We start from the raw sequence: 26,268 nt of genomic DNA, 5'->3' as shown, positions 1-26,268 counted from the left end.
AAGAAGTGAGGTTCTTACCCACGAAAGCTTATGCTTCCTATACTTCTGTTAGTCTCAAAGGTGCCACAGGACCCTCTGTTGCTTTTTACAGATTTAGACTGTAAACACGGTAACCCCTCTGATACTTGAGTTTTATTATAGTAATTGTTTTGGCTTCTTAATGTTCACCAGTCTTCTATAGTTCCAAAATAGGGCATGGACAATATATACTGTTCATGTTACTGTACAATCGAAATTTTGTACATAAATCAGCTAGTAGGACCAAATTTGAGATTTCTTCTTTTCTGGGTCTTTTCTCGGATCTTATTTCACTTCTTGTAAAACATTTTTTCTCTGTTTCATAGGGTAACTGAGGGTGCTTTCCTTTGAAGGATTGGGCACCTCCTGCAAGGGGATGAGTATCCTCAACTCCTGCTTCAGGTCACAGAAGCTGGGGCACCCAGCATCCCAGGAATGGGACCTGTTAGAATGCTACATTTGCTCTGCAACCCCTTTCATTGTTCTTGGAAAATGTTATTCCTTTTTCAATTCTATTTGTTACCCTCCACATTTCTCAGCAGATAGGAACACCAAACCCAGTACTTAATTTGTGCCAGGGCTTGAAAGTAAATAAAATTGTTTGAGCCCCAGCATCTCTTTCATGATAAATTAAGCACTGACCAAACCCATTATATATTGGCAAGCTTAATGAACAATACTGACAAAACAAAAAATATGCACATCTTCTATAAAAGTTATGAAATAGTAGAAATTTTTTTTTGAGAAAAACATATAACAGGGAATACACACAAAAGAAATGTATATGTACTTTTATTTATCTACCTAACATACTTGTATGGCCACCATTGCCATAGTATCTGAGCAACTCACAATCTTTAATTTATTTTTATGCTAACAACACCACTGTAAGGTAGGAAAGTACTATTACCTCAGTTTTACAGATGGCAAACTAAGGCCCAGATGCCCAGATTTTAAAAGATATTTAGGCATTGCTCTGCTCATTGTTGCAATGCTTAACTGATTTAGGTATCTAAATCTCATTTTCAAAAAGGATTTGGGCATTTAGAAGCTTAAATCCCTTCAACTGCCAATGAGCTTTTGGCTCCTAAGTGCCTAAACACCTTTTGAAAATTAGATTCGGATTCATAAATCAGCTAGACATTGCAATGTTGAGTACTGCAACTCCTAAATACTGTTAGAAATCTGGTCCGGAGAGACTAAATGACGGCCAAATTCATATCAGAAGTATCTAGCACAGGAGCAATTGAACCCAGGTCTCACGAGTCCCAGGCTGGTACCTGAACCACTGTACAATCTTCACTCTTCTACCTTTGTCTGTTAGTCATGCCAAGAAAATACAGCTTTTGCCATATAAACAAGTTTATTAAACTTTTTTTTAATCAGGAAAAGCAGTGGTACGGTCCAAAATGGGATCAACCATTGCTGGGATACTGTATCCAGTTCTGGTCCCCAAGTTTAAGAAGGATGTTGATAAATTGGAGAGGGTTCATAGAAGAATCTCAAGAATGATTAAATGATTAGAAAACGTGCCTTATAGTGATAGACTCAATAAGCTCAATCTATTTAGCTCAACTAAGCAATGATTATTGGGTGATTTGATTACAGTCTATAAATACCTACATGGGGAACAAATATTTAATATTGGTCTCTTCAAATCTAGCAGAGAAAGATATAACACAATTCAACGGCTGGAAGTTGAAGCTAGACAAATTCAGACTAGAAATAAGGTGTACATTTTTAATGGTGAGAGCATAAAATTCATAATAGAAAACTTCTTAATTAACCCATTTTAGTGATAAAGGGTGCTACATCATTTTAAGAAACTGACAGAAGTTGATTATACAACGCACAAACTTGTTGCATCACCAGGAAGAGGCTAGGAGATTGCAGCAGCACCACAGAAGCATGAAGAGTAAAAAGTGACAAGTACATTTTTAAACAGTTTCTATTCACATGGTGGTGGTCCTTAAATGGAAACAAATCAATGAAGGACAGGAACCATTCAAAGCCTTGAAGATGGTAGAACAAACAGCAACAGCTGGACACTAAGGAAGGAAAAGTTTAGTTAGGTCTGATGAAACAGTTCTTAACAGTAAATATATTTGGACAGTGGAACAGCCTCTAAAGGGGAATTCTTTGGGCACTGAAAAGATTCAAGAACCACTAACTAGTGCAAGCAAGGCAGAAGCAGGTAGATCAGACTGAATGATGTATGAAGTAGTCTTTTCTGGTCTTGCAGTTTTAGGATTTGTGTATTCTTCCTGATGTTATGGATACAAGAAAGTATCCTTTCTTGCTTCAGTAGATTTTCCTTCGCAAAAACAAAATTTTAAAATTTGACTGTAAAGAATTTTAGTCAAATTGAAAGAGTTATGTAATTACTTGAATGTCAGGTTTTATTTTGTGTGTGCTAAAATTGAATCTTATTGTCTTGATGTTATTTTAATGTGAATTACATTCCAGCAATGCTGTCATCTTATTAGCATTCTATTGCCAAGATATAATGTTGTAGTCAAATACAACAAATAATAATGATGGCCCAGTTCTTCTCTCATTCTCTCAAGTCAAAGTCAAAATTATGCTCTAAAACATTATTATTCTATCCTGTGATTATTTGATTGCAACTGTATTGCCAATCATTTTAATTATGGATGGGACAACCTGATTGGATAAAACAATCAATTCCAATCTTCACTCATCTGTCCAAATTAACCTCAAATTTATTTTTTGGTGTTTAAAACTTTTTAAATTTTCCCCACCTCCATGTTTCGGTACCTCCTAATTCTAACCAGGACTTCAAGTGAGTGGACGTATCAAAATATCAATAGAAAAACATGTTAGCTCAATTATGCAGAGCAAAAAAGGTATGGCTCAAGTACAGGAAAGCATCCAAACCTGTGAAATTTGTGTTCCTTCTTTCTGGTGTGGACATGCGAATGTTGTTTCAATCATTGCTTCTTTTTATGTGTGTATTTATTTTCAGAGCAGTTGTTGTTTGATTTAGTTACTTAATGCCAATGGTAATAAACACGTCTGAAATGGTGGCTATGTAACTCAGCTGCTGTTTTTTGTATCCCCTTTCTTTGCCCACTTCTGTTCAGCAAGAGTTGTTCTACAGATATACAGTAAGGACAATCTGAAAATGTCCTCTCAGTAACGGGTAATAGGTACAGCTATGAGTACTTATTTCATGAGAAAAATGGCATTGTCTTCTGGCAAGATGCTAAGAATTCCTGCCAAACCATCCAAAATAGCATGTTTTTAGTTTTTGTTTTAAATGTTCACATTCATTTTTTAGCATTGTTGTAGCCATGTTGGTCTCAGGATATTAGAGAGACAAGGTCAGTGAGGTAATATCTTTTATTGGACCAACTTCTGTTGGTGAGAGACACAAGCTTAAACAGGTTTCAGAGTAACAGCCGTGTTAGTCTGTATCCGCAAAAAGAAGAACAGGAGTACTTGTGGCACCTTAGAGACTAACAAATTTATTAGAGCATAAGCTTTCATGGACTACAGCCCACTTCTTCGGATGCTTATGCTCTAATAAATTTGTTAGTCTCTAAGCTTAAACAGGGCTCTTCCTCGGTTGTTACTGTTGCCTTCTTCCATAACATCCGCACCATGATTCCTCTTGCCCCCTCCCAGCCCCGCTGAGCGAAACATTAAAAAGCAACAAAACAACTCTTCGTATTTCTGGCCACAGACCAAGAAGCAGAATGCTTATTTTTAACCATATCCCTCGCCTTCATAGTCTGTGCAATATTTAGTTGATCTCTCCCCTACTTTGCCTTAGTTAGCTTTGAAAGCCCTCGCAGTATTTCTCTATGCTACTGTTACACTACAGAGGCTTTAAGAGAAGAAATAGGGCATACTCAGTATGTATCTAGTTTTGAAATGATTTTATTGGTTGGAATCATTTTATTGGACTATTCTATATGCAGCAATATGTCAGAGTCCGCCTGCTGTCTCAAATATTGATACTTTTAGGAAACTCAAATATAAGTAAGCCATCTGGAGGAACAGAGATAAAAGTGGGTGATGTTTTCCCTCTGGAAGTATCACTTATGGATCCTTTTATTTTTTTATGTCCCTACCAAGACTTACGTAAACATCCACTGTCCTTTCAACCAAGGAAATAGTTCCAGACTCATTTTTGACTGTGGCCATGTTGCTCCTTAGTTATTCAAATGCTTTGATATTTACCAAGAACAATTGCTCCTCTGTCCCTGGAACACCACAAACAACTACTTCTGAATATGAACAAACCAAGACAAGGGCCTGGTCTACACTACGAGTTTAGGTCGAATTTAGCAGCATTAAATCAAATTAAGCCTGGACACGTCCACACGACAAAGCCCTTTTTTTCGACTTAAAGGGCCCTTTAAACCGGTTTCTTTACTCCACCTCCGACGAGGGGATTAGCGCTGAAATCGGCCTTTGCGGGTCGGATTTGGGGTAGTGTGGATGGAATTCGACGTTATTGGTCTCCGGGAGCTATCCCACCAGCTTGAAACAGAACAGAGTTCCTGAAGACGCGAGCATCATGTACCTTTCCCAGCCACCCCATGTTGATGTTAGTGAAATGTCCCTTGTGATCCACCAGGGCTTGCAGCAGCATTGAAAAGTACCCCTTGCGGTTTATGTACTCGGTGGCATGGTGCTCCGGTGACAAGATAGGGATATGGGTTCCGTCTATCGCCCCACCACAGTTTGGGAATCTCATTGCAGCAAAGCCATCAACTATGACCTGCATGTTTCCTGGAGTCACTACGCTTGATATCAGCAGGTCTTTGATTGCGTTGGCTACTTGGATCACAGCAGCCCCCACAGTAGATTTGCCCACTCCAAATTAATTCCCGACTGACCGGTAGCTATCTGGCGTTGCAAGCTTCCACAGGGCTATCGCCACTCACTTCTCAAGTGTGACGACTGCTCTCATCCTGGTATTCTGGCGCTTCAGGGCAGGGGAAAGTAAGTCACAAAGTTCCATGAAAGTGCCCTTACGCATGCGAAAGTTTCGCAGCCACTGGGAATCATCCCACACCTGCAACATGATGTGGTCCCACCAGCCTGTGCTTGTTTCCCGGGCCCAGAATCGGCATTCCACGCATGAAGCTCCCCCAGTAACACCATGATTTGCACATAGCTGGGGCCTGTACTTTGTGAGAGGTCTATGTCCATGTCAATTTCCTCATCACTCTCGTCACCACGCTGCAATCTCCTACTCGCCTGGTTTTGGTTTGGCATGTTTTGGCTCTGCATATACTCCAGGACAATGTGCGTGGTGTTCATAGTGCTCATAATTGCCGCGGTGATCTGAGCGGGCTCCATGATCCCAATGCTATGGCGTCTAGGCTGAAAAAAGGCACGAAACTATTGTCTGATGGAGGGAGGGAGGGGCGAGTGATGACATGGCTTACAGGGAATTAAAATCAACAAAGGTGGCTGTGCATCAGGGAGAAACACAAACAACTGTCACACAGAATGGCCCTCCCAAAGATTGAACTCAAAACCCTGGGTTTAGCAGGCCGTTGATTTCATGGAGGGAGGGGGAAGCAAATGAATACAGAACAAATCTGGTCCATCTATCTTTTACATCTTAGGCTGGCAGCAGACGGTGCAGCATGACTGATAGCCATCGGCATCTTCTGGGTGCTTGGCAGAAGATGCTGTATTACGACTGCTAGCCATCATCGTCAAGACGGTTCAGTAGGACTGCCGGCAGGACTGAATCTCCAGGAGACAAAACATGTTTGCCCAGGTGCCTCTGACCGAACTCACTGAGGAATACGATGACGATGGATACCAGTCGTAACACACCATCTACTGCCAAAAGGCAAGGAGGTTGGGTTTGCACTGCAATGCCATCAATAAGGGTTAACCATTTGACTGAGCTATGTTATGGAATGTCTTTCATTTTCACAAGCTTAATTAGATTTAGAATTTAAAATCCATTAACTACCATTGGGTGTTAGTTGTGAACAGTAAATCCTTTATTATCAGCTTTAGCAATATAATTGACTAGATATTTCCCTTTTGCCTCCAAAATTTCAGTAGTAAAATAGAGAAACAAAGACATACCTATGGCAAAAAAGATCCCCTAGAATTTCAGTGTTAATATCAATGGGCTTTGGACTATGCTTCACTTATAAGAGGCTAATGCGGTTAGGTTTCTGATTTGAGAAAATGTTGTATTCATGTATGGTAAAAGTATCCAGACCACAGGATAGGCATTTCTTTATTTTATTATAAATGAAAATAAATAAAATAAATAAATGACCTACTGTTGCCAGTTAGAAGACAAGGAATAACTGAATACGGATTAACTGAGCAAAAGCAAGGTGCTGGACTAAGAGTATTCAAATTACACATAGTACTATTTTATTCAATGGTCTTGTCTACACTGATTATTTTAGGGAAATTTCCTTTGGTTCTAGTGCTAATGTAGACTGACTGTTATTTTTATCATATCATTTAGAGCTGCCCACCCATTTGGTTCTTACTATTCATAACATTTTCCTAATATCAGACTTAAAACTTTTCTTTCCTAATCTTCAAGACTGTAGAACAAGCAGCAGTCACCTTCTGAGACTGAATAGCACTCGTCCTTTGTAACTTAATATCAACTCTATATGGATGCATCAACACAGGGAACTTCAGAGAAGCCTTCTACTACCCACCATCTGATTTTTCCACTCCATAACATCCAGTTCCCTTAAGTCTGAACCATTAATTTCAGATTATAATAAATAGATATATACCTATCTCATAGAACTGGAAGGACCCCAAACGGTCATTGTGTCCAGCCCCCTGCCTTCACTAGCAGGACCAACTACTGATTTTACCCCAGATCCCTAAGTAGTCCCTTCAAGGGCTGAACTCACAACCCTGGGTTTAGCAGGCCAGTGCTCAAACCACTGAGCTATCCCTCCCCTTTCTGGAAAACATTTCAGACGCTGATTTAACATGTTTCATATCTTCTATAATCTCCTGAGTCTGGATTTTTACAGGTAATTTCAATAAATTTCTATAATCAATGTACCCAAAAAATCACTCAGCATTTGATATAATTGGGTCTAAAATAAGGGACATATAATTGACACAGATGACTGCAACCAGGCACATCTGGATACTACCTTTTAAAATGTTAAGTAATATAGTTATGTTCTCTTTTGTCTAACTTGATGTCTATTTGAAGAACATAAACGGATTTCAGTCACACAGATTAATTTGAGCTATAAATGCCTAATCATCATCTCACACTAATATTTGTGCTTCTACAGTTAACTGAAACTAGACACCGAGAAATGTTGTTAGTTGTTTGACCTTTATATTTAAATTCCAGCATCTCACTGAAGGACAGAACGTGTGAGTAGGAAAGGAAAGATATGCAAGATATTTGGTTAGCGTTGCCAGTTTTGGCTGGATGTATTTCTGGAGGTTTATTCACATGACATAATCTTTAATGGAAGATTAATTTTTAATTCCTGGAGACTCCAGGGCAATCCAGGAGGGTTGGCAACCCTATATTTGGTTAATTCAAAATTAGGGATAAACCAGCTGGAAAGCTTGTATAGGCTATTAGTGAGCATACTAAAATATTTACTTGAGTAGATTTTATTTGCAGCATCTCAAACGTTGGACTTCCCTATGTTTTTATTTTTTTGGTTTGACTGTGTGCATCCTCTGTAATTATTAATTATTTGTATTACAGTAGGAAGATGCAGACTGACTATCAGGAAATTCCAACATGGGAATGTATTTGGCAGTAGAAACATTTACTAAGGGAAATGATGGAAGCCCAATATTTTTAAATATCAAAACCTAGACTGAATAAAATAGAAGAAAATATACTGTAAGGAACAATCCTGCAATTTTTCTGTGAGGCCACTAAGAGACTGTATTCTTTGTATTCTTTGCCCCCTACTACCACTTCCTGTGAAGCCTTCAAGGGTTAATTCTACAGTAAACTTTTCAGTTCTGTCTCAACTTTTCAGCTAAATGTCTAAAAAAAAAAAAAAAAGAATAGCTTCTCCAGAGTGAGAGAAAAATTCTCAGGCAATCACTTCTCTCTTTCCCTCCCTGGCTCCAACAGCCAGTTTGCCTCTAATGTCCACAACTTTGGCATCATCCTTGACTCTGCACTCTCCTTCCCTTCTTAAATCTCCCATGTCTTGACACTTTCATCTCCACTTGCTGTCTTGACTATCACAACTCCTTTCTCTATAATCTCCCTAAATCCCAGCTCTCAAGACATCCGCATAAAGAGAATACTATTGCCTGCTTTATCACATGTACACACACCACCCAATTTTATTGCTTTTCATTCATTTCAGGATACAGTTCAGCAGGGCCGGCTCTAGGATTTTTGCCACCCCAAGCAAAAAAATTTTTGCCCCCCCCCCCTTTTTGGTGCCCCCCCCCCCTGCCCCGGCCCCGCCGAAACTCCATCCCTTCCAAATCCCTTCCCCAAATCCCCAGCCCCGCCTCCTCCCCCAGGCGTGCCGCATTTTCCACCCCCCCATTGCTTCCTGCGGGCCCCCCGCGACCTCCTGCCCTAGCTCACCTCCGCTCCACCTGTTCCCCCGGGCATGCCGCTGCTCTGCTTCTCCCCCCCCCTCAGGCGAGGGAGGGCAGAGAAGCGGAGCAGCAGCGCGTTCAGAGGAGCAGGCGGGCGGAGGTGAGCTGGGGGGGGGTGCAGGAAGTAACAGGGGAGTAGAGGAACCATTCCCCGCTTCAGCTTACCTCAGCCGCCTCCCCCGAGCGCCCTGCTGCTCGGCTTCTCCTCCCTCCCAGCCTTGCTGCGCAAAGCAGCTGTTTCGTGCGCAGCAAGCCTGGGAGGGAGGGGGAGAAGCGGAGTGGCGGCGGTGCGCTCAGGGGAGCAGGTGGAGGCGGAGCGGAGGCGAGCTGGGGCGGCGGGGGCACCTTTTCCCCATGCCCCGGAGTCGGCGCCTATGATAGCTGGCGCCAGAATGCCGCCCCTAGAAATATGCCGCCCCAAGCACCTGCTTGTTTTGCTGGTGCCTGGAGCCGGCCCTGCAGTTAAGATTTCAATCTTTGTTTTTTAAACTCTCCCTGGACTTGCTTCAGTTTGTCTCATAGACTTTGTCTCTCTCTACTTCCCTTTTCAACCATATAGCTTTACAATCTCCTCTGTTGCTCCACACACCTTTTCCAGTGCTGCTGCAAAATCCTTCATTTTCACTAGCCAAAATAAAGTGAGTTAAATGTACAACAATCTATTAAATATCTAAGTCTCCAAGTGCACTAAACAGGAGCTGTTCTTTGGGTTAAATGATTAAGCATTCCAGAGTTTGTCTCATTTGTAATAGCAAAAAGAACAAGGAGTACTTGTGGCACCTTAGAGACTAACAAATGTATTTGGGCATAAGCTTTTGTGGGCTAAAACCCACTTCATTGGATGCATGCAGTGGAAAATACAGTAGGAAGATATATATACACAAGCGTTCTTAAACTACAATACCCACCTGCTGAAGTGAAGAAACAGATTGACAGAGCCAGAAGAATACCCAGAAGTCACCTACTTCAGGACAGGCCCAACAAAAAAAGTAACAGAATGCCACTAACCATCACCTTCAGCCCCCAACTAAAACCTCTCCAGTGCATCATCAAGGATCTACAACCTATCCTGAAGGACGATCCCTCACTCTCACAGATCTTGGGAGACAGGCCAGTTCTCACTTACAGACAGCCCCCCAACCTGAAGCAAATACTCACCAGCAACCACACACCACACAACAAAAACACTAACCCAAGAAACTATCCTTGCAACAAAGCCCGATGCCAACTCTGTCCATATATCTATTCAAGGGACACCATCATAGACCTAATCACATCAGCCACACCATGAGAGGCTTGTTCACCTGCACATCTACCAATGTGATATATGCCATCATGTGCCAGCAATGCCCCTCTGCCATGTACATTGGCCAAACCAGACAGTCTCTATGCAAAAGAATAAATGGACACAAATCAGATGTCAAGAATTATAACATTCAAAAATCAGTTGGAGAACACTTCAATCTCCCTGGTAACTGAATTACAGACCTCAAAGTCACAATACTCCAATAAAAAAACTTCAAAAACAGACTCCAATGAGACCCTGCAGAATTGGAATTAATTTGCAAACTGGACACCATTAAATTAGGCTTGAAAGACTGGGAGTGGATGGGTCATTACACAAAGTAAAAACTATTTCCCCATGCTAATTTTTCCTCTATGGTTACTCACACCTTCTTGTCAACTGTTTGAAATGGGCCATCCTGATTATCACTACAAAAGTTTTTTTTCTCCTGCTGATAATCGCCCACCTTAATTGATTAGTCTTGTTATAGTTGGTATGGCAACACCCATTTTTTTCACATTCTCTGTATATATATATATCTTCCTACTATATTTTCCACTGCATGCATCCGACGAAGTGGGTTTTAGCCCACGAAAATTTATGCCCAAATAAATTTGTTAGTCTCTAAGGTGCCACAGGTACTCCTCGTTCTTTTTGCTGATACAGACTAACACGGCTGCTACTCTGAAACCTCTCATTTGTAATAGTATCAGCTAAATAGGATAGAGGAAGAAGGTAACAAAACTTCAGAATGAGAATATTGTTTAGTTAGTTAATGTGCCTAACATGAAGTTTTGTACAAGAATTAAAGCATAATCTCTGCATTATATAGAGAAAGGAAGGAGAGAATAAACTGAAATAAGAACTCTGCTAATGTGAATTAACATAGCACTAACGCTGATGGCTAAATTGAATTAAATAAAGCAGAAAAGCAAATTAAAGCATTACTAGGATTCTTGGATAAGCAGAAACTATCATAAACAAGGAATTAATACTCTTACTTAATCCTGGTCTCAAGAATTTTAGCATTCTGAAAACTATAAACCTTTGTGTACAGCAGAATGAACTAAAAACATAATAGAACTTTTAGTTTCAGTTTAATAGCTTGTCAAAGAGAGACATTATTTTAATTTTTAAAATTTAATTTCTCTTGATCTTTTTATGGCAACATAGCTTGCAGATGGCACTTATGTAATCATCATAAGTGCTCTACAGTCATAGAATTTTGATGACAGTGAATGGATGTGTATAAAACAATGGAATCAACAGCCTTTTTAGTTCAGTTCGTCTGAATTACGTTGTGTACATAATACACTTCTATGAACACTACCAACTCCCAGAAAAAACTCTCAAATATTTAAATCACAACACATTACTAAGATACTGCCATTTCATACATAAACTGGATTCATAATTCTTTTCCTACCTTCCACCTCTCATTTATTTTTTATGAGTCTATGACCCACAATTCCATCCTACAGTTTTAGTGGGCCAATGTGGGACAGATTGCCCCAGTCAGAAAGTAACAAAGACTGAAAAAATTGTACACCAGAAGCAGAAGAGAGTAACAAATAGCAAAGATATGCATCCGAAGAAGTGGGCTGTAGTCCATGAAAGCTTATGCTCTAATAAATTTGTTAGTCTCTAAGGTGCCACAAGTACTCCTGTTCTTTTTGCGGATACAGACTAACACGGCTGTTACTCTGAAAATAGCAAAGAACAGCTCCCACTCCAGATGACCTAATTGACAATGGCCTCTGCACAACTGTCTAGGGTCTGTCTCTACCAGTGGATTGCAAGGCAGGATCAGGATCAGCTACAGTACACAACTATTTAATTCCTCCAGATTGCAGGGAAACTACATGGGGTTGTGTGGCCTTGAGGGGAATGGGGGCACAGGTTTACTCACTCTGCCTAGTAGGATTCAGGTAAATTGTGGGTGTGCTAGTAACACTATAATAATAGGCAGAGTACAGTCAGAAAAAATGTGTGTTTTAGCACAGATATGAAGGTGGGGTGGTGGCTATCCACCACTATCTGATCAAAGTAAGATAACAATGGATCTCAAACAACTGCTTGCCACTTGTTTCCATACAATTCTCTCTGTATTCTGGCTACAATACTTAATATGAAGACTAATTTGTATGTGCTGAGAGCTTAACTGGCATTAAGCAACAGCTGTTTGCAAAAGCATCAGAGCTGTGAACATGGACACACGGTTAGGGAACCAACATGAGGCTGGAGATATATATTGCTGCCTCTGCAGCCTGTTGATATGACAGCAAGAGATGGAATTCAGTAGCTTTTGAAGCACTATCTGAATATCCACCATGAGCACATCATCAGTGTTGCAGGAGAAATATAGAGTCTTGCTTGACGGATGCCATCTCACCTAAACAGTTACAGTTGGTCTTGCAAAAGCCAAGTAATCTTTAGCTGTAGCTAGTCATTGTCTGACCAGAGTCACCTGTTGGAATTCCGTAAACCAAACTGCTTTGCACTAACTGAGATGACTTCTGTTCCATCTGAAAGGGTGTTCAGTACAATAAATGGCATTGCCACTACATAGACTGCATAAAGGTGGACTCAGGAAAAAGTTGAACAGCTAGCATTTGTGCAACTCAGCATGCAATAAATCAGCAATAATGACCAGTCACAGCAGTATCACTGCCATTTCCAATCCTAACACTAGCAACAACCTATGATTGGCAAAGTTATCAGAAACAAGGTGATGCTCAAAATATGCAATGCTAGTGCACCTTTCAACTTTGTAAGTCACTGGCTATCAGTCTTTCACACTGAATGTGGTGTAACTGTAAGTCCTTGTTCATTCAGCTGTAACGCCTCATTCAAATTCCTCCTACAAATTCTATTTCTGACATCTTACTTGCAGGAACTGAGGAGGTTGAAAGGTAAATAACAAAACTAGCAACACTGCCAAGATGTATATCTGTGTCTTAGTGTTGATTTTATCTTTGTTACTGGCATCCTTCCCCTGACACATTCTTTACCGTCAGTTGGAATACTATTTCAAGGTTAGATTTTAAACTTATCAGAGCTTAAAATTAAAGATTCTAAACTTGTCAGATCTTTAAAATTTATTTGAATTTTTGTGAGGCACCTACAATGTTTTGGTCATGGGCAAAATATAATAATATTAATTATAATACACCTCTACCTCAATATAACGCTGTCCTCGGGAGCCAAAAAATCTTACCGAGTTATAGGTGAAACCACATTATATCGAACTTGCTTTGATCCGCTGGAATGCGCAGCCCCCCACCCCCCCCCTGGAGCACTGCTTTACCGAGTTATATCCGAATTCATGTTATATCAGGTCGCATTATATCGAGGTAGTGGTGTACTAACTTCAGCATCCACTGTGCACTTGCATGAAAAGCACCTTTGCCTTTTAACTTCAGGTATTCACAGTGCATTAAGTTCACAGAGATTTCAGCACTCTCAGGGCTTGTCTATACTTACCGCGCTGGTTCGGCGGCAGGCAATCGAACTTCTGGGTTCGATTTATCGCGTCTTGTCTGGACGCGATAAATCAAACTCAGAAGTGCTCCCCGTCGACTCCGGTAATCCTGCTCGCCGCGAGGAGTACGCGGAGTCGACGGGGGAGCCTGCCTGCCGGGTCTGGACGGCGGTAAGTTCGAACTAAGGTACGTCGACTTCAGCTACGTTATTCACGTAGCTGAAGTTGCGTACCTTAGTTCGATTTGGGGGTTTAGTGTAGACCAAGCCTCAGTGTCTGCCATACATGCAAGATCAAATCCTGTTCCTAAGACTGACCCTATGTAATTGAATTGATCACTGGGAATCTCAGGACATATATCTCTTCCAGTCCCCTGCCATGAGCCGCTGGGAGCACCCCCACAAGCCCAGCACCCCAGCCTTCTGGCCTGCACCCCCCCATACCCCAACACACACCCAGCCTTCTGCCCTGCACCCCCACACCCCCAGCCTTCTGCCCTGCACCCCCCACCCCAACACACACCCAGCCTTCTGCCCTGCACCCCCCATGCTCCTCATACCCCTGCCCTGAACCCCCACACCGCAACACACACCCAGCCTTCTGCCCTGCACCCCCCACACTCCCCAGCCCTCTGCCCTGACCCCTGAAACACTCCCCCCCCCCGAGGCCTGGGGTCCCGGCCGCAGCCCTGATCAGCCCCTGCTGGCCCAGGTGAACAGAACCCCAGGCTGGCAGTGAGCTGAGAAGGCTGGTGGCATAAGATCAGCATTTAAATTTAATTTTAAATGACGCTTCTTAAACATTTTGAAAACCTTGTTTACTTTAAATACAATAGTTTAGTTATATAATATAGACTTATAGAAAGAGACCTTCTAAAAACGTTAAAATGTATTACCGGCACGCGAAACCTTAAATTAGAGTGAATAAATGAAGACTCGGCACACCACTTCTGAAAGGTTGCCGACCCCTGGTGTAGTTGGAGGAGGCCTGGCAATGAACAATCCCAGCAGAGCCTGAAGCTACCACCTCAGCCTACACCTCCCCACTTGCAGAGAATGACCAGGGCATCAGTAATCCATAATGGTAGAGTTTGTTAAACTCAGGCAAGAGGAGAAGGGGAGTGGAATTTGACAAGTGACTTAACTGTTTGCTATATTTGTTTGAGCTTGTCCCCATATGCAATTACCTGCATAGCAACCCACTCCCATCCCTGAACTCAAAATATATTTAAAAACTGTATAGAAGCAGATGTGCAACTACTAGACTTATTTTGAAACAGAGTGTCTTAACAAACCAATAATCAGTTTCCCCATATACGTGTGCAATACGACCTGTTTTACTAGTCTCAAACCCTTCAGATGCAGGCAGTTATTTTTCCTTAGCATGCTGAAGTAAGTATCAGCAGTGACCAAAGGAAAACATGCGACATCAGCTGATGAATTTTTTTTTTCAAAACAAAGAACTTCATTTAGAAAAGATAGAACTTGCAATATTATTTGAAGTCTAACTAAACTTATATGCTCTTTGCATACCTAAAGCATTTGCAAGGGGTCACTTGAAAAATGAAAGGCTTGAATGCAAGCTGCCAAGAGACAATGTATGAGCAGCAAATGGTATAAGTCCGGGATTCAACAAATCTAAACATTTAATTCCTCTCCAAAAATCTGCGGGGGTTAGGTTCCAGGGAAATTTTTTTCACCAGACAAAAGACTATATATATACACACACACAGTATACGTTTTAAACAAACAATTTAATACTGGTTCACAGCGATGATGATTGTGAAGCTAGGTTGAGGTGGTGAAGTCAGAGGATATTTCCCAGCGAATGCCTTACTGCTAAATGATGAACTAGCAATCGGCTGAGCCCTCAAGGGTTAACACGTTGTTAATGTATCCTCACACTCCACAAGGCAGCACGAATGGAGGGAGGGGAGACAGCATGGCAGACAGACACAGAGACACACATTGTGTGTGTGAGAGAGACGCGCTTGTCCCTTTAAGTACGCTGACCCCACTCTAAGTACACTGCCTTTTAAAATAGATCCACAAGTTGAGAAGCTCCTTCCAGCAAGCTCCCTCCATCCTGAGCCCTGTCGTGTGTCCCCCCCTGCTCTTTAGAAATGGGGTAAGCTGGGTGCAGGAGTAGGGGGGAGAGGGACACCCTGACATTAGCCCCCCCCTTTCTCCTCCCCTGCACAGCAAGCAGGAGGCTCCGGAGAGCAGCTCCAAGGCAGAGGCCAGGAGCAGCACATAGCAGTGGGGGGAGGGACAGCTGAACTGCCGGCAATTGATAGCCTGCTGGGCGGCTGCTGCACAGGGAACTTAGGGAATGGGGAGCTGATAGTGGGGCTGCTGGTCCACCCTGGTTCCAAGCCCCTACCAGCTAGCTCCAATGGGCTGCTCTTCCTGCAAGCAGTGGACAAAGCAGGCAGCTACCAAACAACGTTATAAGGGAGCATTGCGCAATTTTAAATGAGCATGTTCCCTAATTGATCAGCGACGTAACAACGAAACAATGTTAACCAGGCCAACTTTAAGTGAGGATTTACTGTATTCCATACTAAAACTTCATGCAACTGCAAACCAAAGACAGCCCATTCGGCAGTACCTTTTAAATTCTTATTCAATTGTAAGTTTCTTAGAAAATATCCTGAATATCGTTATTTGATACCATTCAAAAGTTCCTTTCCAAGCATTCATACATGTTGGTCATCAACTCACCAACAGAAGAAAGTTTCAGCCACTCTGACCTACTATATCCATTTTTACATTTAAAATTCCTTAAATGACAGTAAGTAATTGTAGCTGTTGTGATTCTCTTGTTGCCAGGAGGATATTGGCTTTTATTTTTTAGAGCACTTCTTAAAAGCCATTGTAATTGTCCCAAGTTTGCACAATAAGAAGTAACAATAATGCAACAACTTAGGAAACAGTCCTTTCTAGGCAAATACCTGAAGAAAGTAAATAATCCCTAACTTGTGAAGAGGTGGGTTTTTTTGTTTTGTTTTGTTTTTATGAAGCTACAGACTTCTAACTCTTGGCTATCCTTACATTTTTCTCTTTCCTCCATTCCCTATCAACACTAGCCTTTACCCCATCTGCTGCACCTAAATCCAATTTTCCCAACCAGCATTTTTATTTTCAGAAGGTTTTAAACCTGTGCATGCTAGACCAAAAGCAGTGCTCTACAATATAATCTCTCCACCCTGGAATATGACTCCTTACTGCCTGCATCCAGACACCGTAATGTATAAATAATGTGAAAAATGTTTTGTTGCTACATGTTTTTTGAAAGATGCTTTGCTTAACAGCAGTGCTGAAAACTGGACAAAATTTACTATTTCACACACTGGCAAAGAAGTTTATGTTTGTGAAAGGAATGCTTTTCTAATTAGCTGACCTTGAAAATGACAGTTAAGCTACTCTTCTTCAGAACTCCGATAAGAGCAAAACATACACATTCTACAAAGCAGTCCAACCTTCAGACCCATTAACTGACAAATGAAAAGCTGAGAACCAAAATGATTTAAAGTCTGCACAAGAGCAATCACATTTATTTTAACAATTCCACTTCCCAAAGCAGTTTCATTCTACATTTATATTATATAGTCTTCTCACTAAGGCTTTTCATACAGTTTTAGTTCTTCTTTAAAATTTATGCATCTATATGCTGGCCACACCAAAATATATAGTTACAACAAATCTAACGAGCATAAATAATTCTTATCTAGCTAAATTTACTAGAATATAGTTCATACTGATGTTTATACGTGATAAGACATATATTTTGGCTAATGAAAGATCAAACAGATAGAATTTTTTATATAACAGATAAATCCCTTTTTTCCATAAGTGAACAGAGTTTTTTTTTTTAAAGGAATTTCAATTTATTAATTGGATTCAGAGGAAAATTCTGTATGCAGGAAATGATTTGTGTGTGAAAAAGACCATCACAGATAATTAAAGATGAAGCAATCAACATATTTCAATTCAGAAACTTTTAGAACAGAAATTACTTAACCTCCCACCCCCCAAAAAATAAAAAACAGAAGGCAGTCAATCCCATATTTGCTAAGTGGCTTCCTTCTGTCCATATTCCATTACACAGTTGCTATGTACACACATTATGTGGAGGAAAACAGTAATATCAATCATTGTGTACGAATCAGGTTATATCAATAAAGTAAAGATGTGAAATAACAACAGCCACCTATTCCTAATAATGCATTAATTTATCATAACAATCAATATTTTTATGAAAAGTGCTTGAAGAGCAGAGTTGTAACTGTGAACTTGCATTCACGAAGTTCAGTCTTTTATTTTCATTAACTGTTATTTTAAAAATAAAATAACTGTGNTTCACGAAGTTCAGTCTTTTATTTTCATTAACTGTTATTTTAAAAATAAAATAACTGTGTCTAGAATAGTACTACAGTACCTAAAAATTCATAAAGGTAATGCTACATCCCCTATGAGGAAATGATGGGGATAGTAGCATATTTTTACATCAAAAACATATCTGGTTTTCAACTTACATACTTACCATTTGTGAACTTGCAAAACATTATTTTGTACTGTATTTTCATTAAAATGTTTAGAGTGTTCGTTCTTACTGACAAACTATTTTACTACACTAGTTTGTGACAGCTGAAGTTAGTGAGATAGATCATTACATCTAAGCTACATAGAAATCAGGGGGCTATCCTTTTGCCAATACATGGGAACATATTACTCCATTCTTCAGCAACTCTAATGACTATCTATCCAGCTCTCAATCAAATTAATGACTGAACTACTGATATTAAAAAATCACCACAAACTTGCAACCTCTGTGTCGGACTATGTAACCAGCTACTTGTCCATCCTGTTCACTCTACACATCCAGCCTCCAACTCCTTTCTGTCTTCCCCATTAACTTTCAGTAGTCAAGAGACTGCTATTTCACTTGTCATGTCCCAACTTTCTGAGTCACTCTTCCACTCCTGAAATCTCATAATTAAAACAATAATCTCTCATGTTATGATGAAAACATTTTGTACCAGCAAATACTAGATGCTACATAAAGCATACATTGTGTTGTCCACATAAGAGTGTGTACAGACTCCTATTTTTCACATTCATTATTTTCACATTTATTGAATACTCTTAATATGGAAAGACTGTGCGTAGGAAAACAGTGATATCAATCACCTTATGTTTACATCCTACGTGAGCGAACACTGTATTAAACATGATGCTGACAAACAGACAGGAACTGATCACAAAACTAAAATTAATGGTTGTTTAGGTACAAGTGATCATGACATGACTACATTCGTTATGTGTAAGCAAAATAAAGTCCAAAACAGGATACGAAAGATAAACTGATAACTGTTTACAAATATTTTACTAAATGTTCAGAAGTTCACAATCAACAAAGGAGTACACTAGTTAAACAAAACAACAACAACTTGGCTTAGAGGAGAAATTAAAGTAGCTATAAAAAGTTTTTAAAAGTATGTATAACAAATGGAAAAAAGCAGAAGTTCATAGTAATGAATACAAACCAGAAGCTAGGAATTGTAGGAAATTGATAAGGAAGGCAAAAGGACAAAAGTAGAACTCCATGATTGGCAAGGTTAAGAACAATAAAAAGGAGTTTTAAAGTATATTAGGCACAACAACAATGCCAGCAATGATACTGTTCCATTGTCAATGATAATGTAGAAATCGCAGAAGTGTTCTGAAGCTGGAATAAAGCCAAATGAAGTATTCATATCATATGATGGTGAAATACTTTCCATGTCAACAGTCACTAATAAAGATGTTAAACTGCAGCTACTAAAGCTAGATATTTTTAAATCAGCAGATTTAAAACTTTCCTCCAAGAATATTAAAAGAGCTGGCCAAGGTGCTTGCTGAATCATTAATATTGATTTTCAGTAAGTCTTGGAACACTGGAGAAGTTCCAGAGGACTGAAAGAAAGCTAATATCATGCCAATATTTTAAAAGGGTAAATAGGATGACCCAGATTATGATAGTCCCGTCAGCCTGACATCAATCCTAATCAATCAATAACAGAGTTGCTTGTATGGAATTTGATTTATAAAGAATTAAAGGAAAGTTATATAATTAACTTGCCATTCAATGTGCGTTTATGGAAAATAGATCTTGCCAAACTGATACCTTTATCAATCAAATTTGTAATCTTGTCAAAAAAGTAATAGTGTTGATTAGGTATGGCACAACATTTTGATTAAAAAACTAGAACAATACAAAATCTACATGGCACAAGTTAAATTATTTAAAAACTGGATCTCTGGAAGGTCTCAAACTGTATTGTAAACAGCAAATAATCATTGAATAGGTGTGGTTCTAGTGGGGTCCCACAGGGGTCAGTTCTTGGCCCTACGCTAGTTAACATTTTTAACAATGATCCGAAAGAAAACAAAGTTTGCAAATGACACAAAGAATGGAGGAATGTAAATAATGAAGAGGATACATCACTGATTCAGAACAATTTAGTAAACTAGGCACAAGCAAACTATATATGGTTAAATACAACCAAATGTAAAGTCATACATTTATGAACAAAGAATGTTGGCTATACTTCCAGGATGGGGGGATCACGATCATGGAAAGCAATTATTCTGAAAAATACTTTTAAATCATGGTGGATAATCAGCTGAACGTGAACTCCATGTGCAACACTGTGAACAAAAGGGTAATGTCATTCTTGGATGTATAAAAAGGGGAATAACAAGTAGGTGTACAGAAGTTATATTACCTCTGCATTTGACACTGGTACAATCACTACTGGAATATTGTGTCTGTTCTGGTGTCTACACTTTAAGAAGAATGTTGATAAATTGGAGAGGGTTTTATAAAAGAGTCACAAGAATGACTACAGGACTGGAAAACATGAAAGACTCGAGGAGTTTAACTTATTTAGCTTGTCCAAGAGAAGAGATTGTGACTTGATCACAGTCTGTAAGTACCAACATGGGGAACACAAATCTGAGGTCTCTTCAATCTAGAAGACAAAGCTATAAGACTTAATGGCTGGACACTGAAGCTAGACAAATTCAGATTAGAAATAAGGTGCTTTTTTTTTTTTTTTTTTTTTTTTAACAGTGAGAGATATTAATCATTGGAACAATTTACCAAGGGTAGTGGTAGATTCACCATTACTGGAAATTTTTAAATCAAGATTGGATGTTTTTCTAAAAAATATGCTCTAGTTGAACCACAGCTTTTGGATTGAAGCAGGAAGTCCTATACAGCCTGTATTATCCGGGAGAGCTGACTAATCACAGTGGTCCCTTCTGGCTTTAAAATCTATGACTGTGAAGACTTTGCCAACATAGGCTCATTAATATTTTAATCATAAAGTGTTCATAACATTTATCAGCAATGCTTTTATATTAAAATGGTAATAAAATACATTTCTGAGCAGATTTGCCTATTTGGGCAAATACAACTGGAAAGCGGGTTTGTACCCAGCTGTTTTTAACAGTTCTTAAAGAAATCAACCAACCAACCAACCACAAAATATTAGTCAAAGACAACATTACTCTATAGGGATGAAGTAAAAAAAAAATTCTTTAAAATGTGGCCTTTTTAAATTAGATTCCTTGTTAAAAATTTCACTTGCTTGAGCTGTTATAAGTATTTGATGTATTTAAAGTATTGCTAAAACTGAAGTAAACTTAATTCATTTATGTAACCTAATCAAGAATATGAGTTAATCAAGTCAGTGAAGTACATGCCTAAATATAGACACATCTTTAAGTGCTTTCCTGAATTGGAGCCTAACCTAGTAAGCTACAACTATCTTTATGTTATGACTGACTTTTTAAAGATATGACACTTAAAGAATAATACACACATAGACTAAACAACAAATTACAGAACAAAAATTAGTGTTATATCTCACAAACTATGTTAATTTTTTTCACCCCCACATTCAGATGTTCTTTCATTTGAAGATTAAATTATATGAAGGTGAATAAACTATATGAAATGTCAGAGAAACATATTATACAACTTTGATTTTAAGAAAACAAATACAAATTAGAGAAATATACTGTAAGCAAGGGTTTTGTGTATATGCGGTACTCTAGTATATTAGTTTGACATGATGAGAGGATAAACACATAAAAGGTAAAAGGTAAAACCGTTGAAGAGTATACAGTATACTCTTTTATTTAGTATTTGGTAGTGTCAGAAAAAATATGGGGTCTAATTTTGCATTTTGTACACAATAAATTATTTCAACAGGTGTGTGTGTATGCATTTTGGGTACATAAGGAATGCGGGATCACATATATCATTTGATTTAAAAAGAGAAACCAAACATACATTCTCAACTAGGTACCAACCTATTTTCAGAGGTAATATAAAACTACTGTTTTATTAACACCTTAGACTTGATTTTCATGTCCTGAATAGAAAGCAAAACAACTATTTTAAAATTATTATTTAAACTCAAAGGCCCAGTTCTGTATTCCATAAGCAAGAAAAACTACCACTGACTTTAATGAGAGAATGAAGCCAATGGTAGTTTTTATTTGCATAAAGAACATAGTTTCATACCAAGGTTGTTTGTTGCCAAGCAGCAACATTTAAATATTTTTAAAGTGAGGCCGGTATTTATTAACATTTTATTAAGTTTGTAACAGATTAAGAACTGCAAGATTTTATAAGCTTACCAAATCCACAACCCAAAATAAAACAAGCCAGATAATAAATATAAGTAAAGCAAATAGTATTAATATTAAATAACTAAGAAGGAATTTACCACCTACTGCAAGTATCTGAAACTTTTTCTCAGGGACAAAACATGACTGCAATATTTACAAAGATTGGTTTTAAAACTAGATAAAAATAAAGTGCTTAATGTACTGCAGGAAGTTTTATTACAGAAATTTAGAAACAAAAGCATCTGACGTACCTTCCATTGCTCTCTTAAAGAAGACTTTACAGCTTCCACAGGTAAGTACTCCATAGTGGCAACCAGAAGCCTCATCACCACAGATCAGACAAATCTTCTGAGGTAATGATTCAAAACTGTATTGAGGACTCTGACCAACTTCAGTATCTGGCCTTTAAAAGGAAAGAAAATTAACAGGAATAAAACAGACTTGTAAAGAAGATTCACTGTCAGGCTGGGTTATAGTTTTAAAGGAAATTACAGTCCTAATGCTTGCCTTTTAAAACTGAAAGCAAATTTGTTAATGACAAAAGAAAAGTGGTTAAAGCAACTCCAGCACTGAATATGTTTTTGCTTTGCGACTTGGATAAAAGGCATATCTGTAAAATGCATTAGCTAAAATGTTTTAAGTAATTTAAAAACCCTGGCGTAGAGGGCAAATTGTATCTTAACACGTTTTAGCTAGTAGACTGTAAAGCTAGGTTCTTTTCTAGGGCCTTCAAAAGAGATGTCTGATCCTTCTGTGGGACTGCTCATGTGAATAAAATTACTCCTTTGCAAATTTCTCTAGTTGCTGAATCTAAAATAATAATAAACTGCTTTGAACTGAAACTAATTTAACTTCAGCAGCCCTTTCCCTAGGCAACTGGTAACTGGCCTTTACGCAGAAAATTCATAAATATCAAATTAATATCTCCTAATTCATTGACAGAGTTCTTACCTGTAACCAGTTTTAATTAACACAAAAAAGATAGCGAAGACTTATTTCCAGATATAATGTCCACCTAAAGAAATTGATTTATTTAGCTAGCAAATGGCTATTTACTAAAAAACTAGAAGTGTCTTTAATGTATTAGTAAATATTCTAACAATGTTGTAGTATTTCTGTATATAAGAATCATATTGAGCCATTTTATTTAACGACGTATTAATATATTAGCTAGATCAGAATTTTGGACATATTGTCATGTTAATTTTTGCTTTGAAATTGGGTGGTTTTCCCCTAAAATCATGCATGTGCATTTTAAAGAAATATGTAAATGTAAACATAATATCTACTTGTAAAATATACCATTGTGTACACAGAAGTTACCTGCATATAAATCATGAAATCTTCACCATTTAAGACTATTCAGAAGTGATGACCTGTTAGTCCATTATATAGTAATAAACAACGTTGTATTGATTACAAAATATAGTCTCTGTTGGATCCAGAGGTCAAACTTGTGACAAAAGCATTTAAAATTTCACTGTCACAAGAGTACGATTTGATAAAGTGGAGTTCTTCTGACAAGAACTAAAATTCCAAATAGGACACAAACAATGTAACAAACGTAAATATATTTGTCTTATTTCTACATGTATTTATTTTAAAAGCTCCATCGGAGTTTTGATCAAATGAAGCTCAGTCCCTTTGATTCCTTTTTGTCATGTTTCAATGTCTCACACATTTTTAGAACTTCCCCTTTTTATTGTAAAACGTATTCTAATCAGTGCAATGTTCCTTTAATACAAAATTCATTTTACTTAAAAACTTAGGTGAAGTCTGTATTTTTTGTCTGTAAGTCTGCTTTCAGCACAACTTCTGTGATTTAACCTCCTTAACACAAAAAAGAGTTATGGCACAAAGATTAGCTGAATACCTAGCTCAGTAACACCTTATTTTAAAAAACTGTCAATAACTGTTTGCCATGTCTGTTTAAAAGATAACACAATAAATCATCCCTTTTAAATTAAGATCAAAACCACAAATTTGATTATAAAATGTAGACATAAATATTTTGAAATGTGTGTGCCTTTAAAAGTAATGTTTTAAAAGAAGGTTTAGTGCCGTTTGCTGTAGATTCATGTAACCTTAAATCTTACCTAATGTAATTGATATAGGGCGGATATAACTGGGGTAAACTCTCTTTGAGCACGGCTGTCTGAAAGCCAAGTTGCTGGTGGCCGTTCAGGTTGAGAGGCTGGTAAAAGGCTTGAGGGGCTGTTGATGTGGAGGGCAGACTGTCCCGCTGAACCATACAGCTTGAGCTCCCCGATGCTTTACAGTGCGGCGGCCCATAGGGCCCAGGCAGAACTGAAGGCTCAGTTTTGTACAGGATACACTCGAGAGAGGAGGACTCCTGGCTGGCTCTCGGCTGCGGAGGGGCCAGCGTGTAGTCTGTGCACGTTACTGCTGGAGTGGTCTTGGTGCCCAAGTAGGGGGTGCTGGCACTAATTCCTTCCTCCTTGATCTTTAGAGCAGGCTGGAAGTCCCCGTAGCTATAATGCTCCTCCTTTGAGTCGGGCTGGGGATAGACATAGTCCGCAAAGTCATGGGGGGTGGAGGTGGGAGACGCACGACGGCCAAAGAGGCTGCTCTCATATTCCTCCACATCGAGCAGCTGCCGGGTCCTGGCTGCCAGATAGGCCGAGTTAAGGGGCAGGATGGGCACATGGAGGAAATCCTGCCCGGACCCTGCTGCCGCCGCAGAGCGCCCAGGGGCAGCGGCATAGGCAGGGGCAAGAGCAAGGCTGCTCCCGGAGCCGTCGTCCTGCTCAGCTGGCCCCCCGGAGGCAAAGCCGTGATCTTCCTCGGGGAGTGCCGCGGGGGCACTGCGCGGCCCACCCGCGCTCTCCGCGCTTCCCTCGCCCTCCCGCTGGGGCGGCAGCATCGCGGCGGCAGCCGGGGGGTCCCCGCCCGGCCAAAGGGAGGCGGCCGGGGCCGGAGGCGGCACGGAGCCCGAGTTTGCAGCCGGGCTGTCTTGGTGGGCGGCGGCTGACTCTCCCCGCTGGTGCTCGGAGCAGCGGCTCATCAGTGCGCCGGGGAGCTCGGGGATCTCGGCCCCGAAGAGGCACCAAGCCGCGGGGGCGCTGGCCGAGCTGGCGTGGGCCGGGGGAGCCAAGAAAGTGTCTAGGACGCTGTCCAGCGCGTCCCTATCCGGCGGGGAGCCGCTGCCTTCCCGCTGTGAGGAGGGGCCCCTCTCCTTCCCCTCTGGGCGCCTCTGCTGCTCTTCCTCCTCCTCCTCCTCTTCCTCCTCGCTGCTTTTGGGGTAGAGCAGCCCATGCAGGGAGATGTCCACGGCCTCCGCCCCCCCGCGGAAGGGATCCCGCTCTGGGCGGCCCTGCAGCCGGACCGAGCCGTCCCTGGCAGAGGAAGGCGCCCTCGAGTCCTTCGCCTTCATCTCGCTCATGCTGAGCCGCGCAGGGCGCTGGGCTGGGGACTGGCTCGGGACTGGCAGCTCCTCACATCCTGCCCCGGCCCCGCAGCACCTCTGAGCGGGCGGCACCCTCCGCCGCGGGTCCCCGGAGAGCTCCGCTTCCCCGCCGCCTGCCTCGCCTCTGCCCAGCCCCACAGACACCAGCACAAGCCCCAAACCCCGCAGCCAGCCACGGGACCCACCGCCTCCGGCGTCCGCGGGGAGGGACGCTCCCGCTGCGCCCCCCGCGCGTTCGCTCTAAGCTGCGAGCAGGCGGAGGCGCCTCTGCCGGGTGCAGCAACAGGCGGCCGAGGTGACCGGGCGAGCGGAGGCGCTGCCCCCGGCGCCTTTGGCGGACCCTGCGCGCTGAGCAAGAGACGGAGCAGCGCCAGCTGCCGCCGTCGGAAGGGCTGAGGAGGGCTCCGACTCCCCAGGCTGGCGCCCTGCTCAGCGCTGCCTCTCCCCGGCTGGCTGCCTGCCGCGCCCGCTCTGCCTCCCCGGGCTGGGGGCTGGCACCAAGCCTGGCCCTGCTTCCCTGCGGAGGCACCGATCCCGTGCAGGGAGAAGGCAGCCAAGTCCTCAGCTGGGCACCCTCCGCCACTTGCTGCTTCCAGCTCCGCCCCTCCTCGCCCTCGCCCCGCCCACTGTCTCCGAGTTCCCTTTTCCTCCAAGGCCCCAGTCCCTTAGGGTTGCCAACATTTTATTTCAAAATGGGATGTGCCAGGTCTTGACTTGCCCATGAGGGAGGACAAGATCCTGCGCCTGTCCTGGCCTTCCCAGGGGTTCTCTCTTTCCAGGTCTCCTCCTG

The 26,268-nt window shown here is 40.9% G+C and overlaps 1 protein-coding gene across 1 annotated transcript in view; it reads right to left on the bottom strand.

Annotated features, from left to right (window-relative positions):
* PGR (progesterone receptor) overlaps positions 1–26,053 on the bottom strand; it is a 55,224-nt gene extending 29,171 nt beyond the window's left edge. Inside the window, exons 1-2 of the mRNA XM_034758903.1 lie at positions 24,148–26,053; positions 22,303–22,454 (exon numbers count right to left, since the gene is read on the bottom strand). Coding sequence (XP_034614794.1) covers positions 22,303–22,454; positions 24,148–25,454 — 1,459 coding nt within the window. The 5' untranslated portion in view covers positions 25,455–26,053. The remainder of the gene's footprint in view (positions 1–22,302; positions 22,455–24,147) is intronic.
* Positions 26,054–26,268: the final 215 nt, after the last annotated feature.

This window comes from Trachemys scripta, chromosome 1, assembly GCF_013100865.1.
Source record: "Trachemys scripta elegans isolate TJP31775 chromosome 1, CAS_Tse_1.0, whole genome shotgun sequence".
Classification (NCBI taxonomy): Eukaryota; Metazoa; Chordata; order Testudines; family Emydidae; genus Trachemys; species Trachemys scripta.
This window is presented reverse-complemented; position numbering and strand designations above follow the sequence as displayed.